General features: G+C 28.2%; 1 protein-coding gene across 1 annotated transcript; it reads left to right on the forward strand.

The window, feature by feature from the left end:
* Nucleotides 1–196: 196 nt before the first annotated feature.
* Nucleotides 197–2256, forward strand: LOC105447969. Its single transcript, XM_011686315.1, has 3 exons — nucleotides 197–402; nucleotides 488–722; nucleotides 1395–2256. The coding sequence occupies exons 1-3, from the start codon at nucleotides 296–298 to the stop codon at nucleotides 2112–2114; spliced, it is 1062 nt and encodes a 353-aa protein (XP_011684617.1). The 5' UTR covers nucleotides 197–295; the 3' UTR covers nucleotides 2115–2256.
* Nucleotides 2257–2263: the final 7 nt, after the last annotated feature.

The raw sequence follows: 2263 nt of genomic DNA on the forward strand, positions 1-2263 counted from the left end.
TGGCTATAAACTTCCCGGTGTAAACATTTTTAGAAATGTCAATTAATTATTCTCATAATCAATGGTTATTGAATTGCATTACAATTATTAATCAAGAAATTCTAAAACAAAAAAAAGTTAAATTAATGTAAGTGTCGCAATAATAAAAAATATAATAGAATTACAAAGGAAAAAGAGAAAGAGATTTTGGATGTCAGAAATATATAAAAAAAGAAATACACATGGTTTCTACCACGCTATTCTTCCTACTTTGAGATTGGAAGATTTAAGATTTCAAAATTATACAAGACTGACCATGACTCAATTTGAAGAATTATTATCAATAGTTGGAATTGATTTAAAAAAACAATATGTTGTGCGTGAACCAATAAATGAGGAACAACGGTTAATATTGACTTTAAGGTATATATACATATTTAATAATAATATACGATAATTTTTATATTAAGATGAATGTTATATAATAATTCTTATAATATTTTGCTAGATACCTTGCTTCAGGAGACAGTATGACATCTTTGTCATATCAATATTTAATATCTTTAAGTTGCATTGCACATATTATACGTGAAACATGTTCTGCTATATGGAACCATTTATTTCCCATCGTACTCGCAAAATGTGATGCAGAAGATTGGAAAGAAATTGCAAATGATTTTGCAAATAAATGGCATTTTCCTCACTGTGTTGGTGCAATTGATGGCAAACACGTTGTTATTCAGGTTTAAAATCTTATAATCTTGAAAAGAAAAACAGGATTTAAATAAAAAGTGTATCATGTTTTTATTGAAAATAATCAAAGATTGGGGGAAAGATATCTATTATCAAAACTGTGGATTAAGTAAAAAGATGTAATGGATACACATTTTTTCTAGGTGAGGGTGTTCTAAGCAATTATGTTTTCTTTATATTAATTTAATTATCTCATTTTTCTGTGCATAAAAGTATTAAAGTACAGTTGTTAAAAAATAAATAGTTTACGACATATCTTATTCTTTATGTTAAAAAAATGAAGAGAATAGAGAAAAGAATAGAAATAAAGTACAAAATTTCTCAAATTGTTGATTTTTTATGACTTATATATGCAGAATAAAATTATTGAATAATATAGAATATTAGAAGAATTATATTATATAAAAAAAATCATGTAATTTTATTTAAAAAACAAAGATAACTTTGAAATCTAAAGGACACCAGCATCTTGAAAAATCTGTGTCTATCATATCTTTTTACTTATTTTTCAATTTTAATAATAGATGTTTTTTCTCTTATCTTCTTTCGTTTTCAATCAAATCAGAAAAACATAGTAAGCTTTTTATTAAACTCCCTTTACGTATATAATATTATAAATTTACTTAATTTAATGTAATCTAATTTAATGAATATTTTTTCAGTGCCCTGATAACGCAGGATCAGAGTACTACAATTATAAAGGCAGTCATAGTATTATTTTACTAGCAGTGAGTGATGCTAATTACATTATACGCTATGTTGACATTGGTGTTCCTGGAAGGCAAGGAGATGCGCATGTTTTCAAAAATAGTTCTGTAGGCCTGTTATTGGAAAGAAATCAATTCCATCTCCCACCACCTGAACCATTGTATGAAGATGGTCCAATTTTACCATTTGTATTGGTAGGAGACGAGGCATTTCCATTAACAGCTTATATGATGCGACCATATCCAGGCAAAAATGAACTGATAGTAGACAAACGTATTTATAACTATCGCTTATCTCGAGCTCGACGAACCGTCGAAAATGTTTTTGGCATTTTGGCTAATCAATGGCGACTTTTGAGACGACCAATTATTGCACAAGTTACAAACGCAACGAAAATGGTTCAAGCAATTGTCTGCCTTCATAACTGGTTAAGAAAACATGATGTTGAACGAGAAAATTATGTTGTACAAGATCTTGCAGATCAACCTCTACCAGATGGAAATATTCAAGAAGGTTCTTGGAGAGAAAATATTACAGACTATTCATTTATGAACATTTCGTGCACTCGAGCAAGGTCGCATTCTGTATATGCAGCTAAAATTCGCGAAGAATTCTGCAGATATTTTAATGAAGAAGGAGAAGTCGGCTGGCAAAATATTCAAATTTACAAATGATATAAATACTTTAAGATCAGAATGTTTATATCGAACGTAAATATATTCATCGATTATGAATTGATTGTTCTTATACAGAGTCATGCGTTATTATTTTTTATTTTACATGTTATTCATATTGATCTAATTATCAGTAATAATAAACTGCT

This window comes from Wasmannia auropunctata, unplaced genomic scaffold, assembly GCF_000956235.1.
Source record: "Wasmannia auropunctata unplaced genomic scaffold, wasmannia.A_1.0 LD336090.1, whole genome shotgun sequence".
Lineage (NCBI taxonomy): Eukaryota > Metazoa > Arthropoda > Insecta > Hymenoptera > Formicidae > Wasmannia > Wasmannia auropunctata.

Bases quoted from the DNA above. Each gene is read 5' to 3' on its own strand.
- LOC105447969 (XM_011686315.1), top strand. From the start codon at position 296: ATGACTCAATTTGAAGAATTATTATCAATAGTTGGAATTGATTTAAAA. The intron at 403-487 runs GTATATATACAT...ATATTTTGCTAG, and splicing joins CGGTTAATATTGACTTTAAG to ATACCTTGCTTCAGGAGACA. The intron at 723-1,394 runs GTTTAAAATCTT...ATATTTTTTCAG, and splicing joins GCAAACACGTTGTTATTCAG to TGCCCTGATAACGCAGGATC.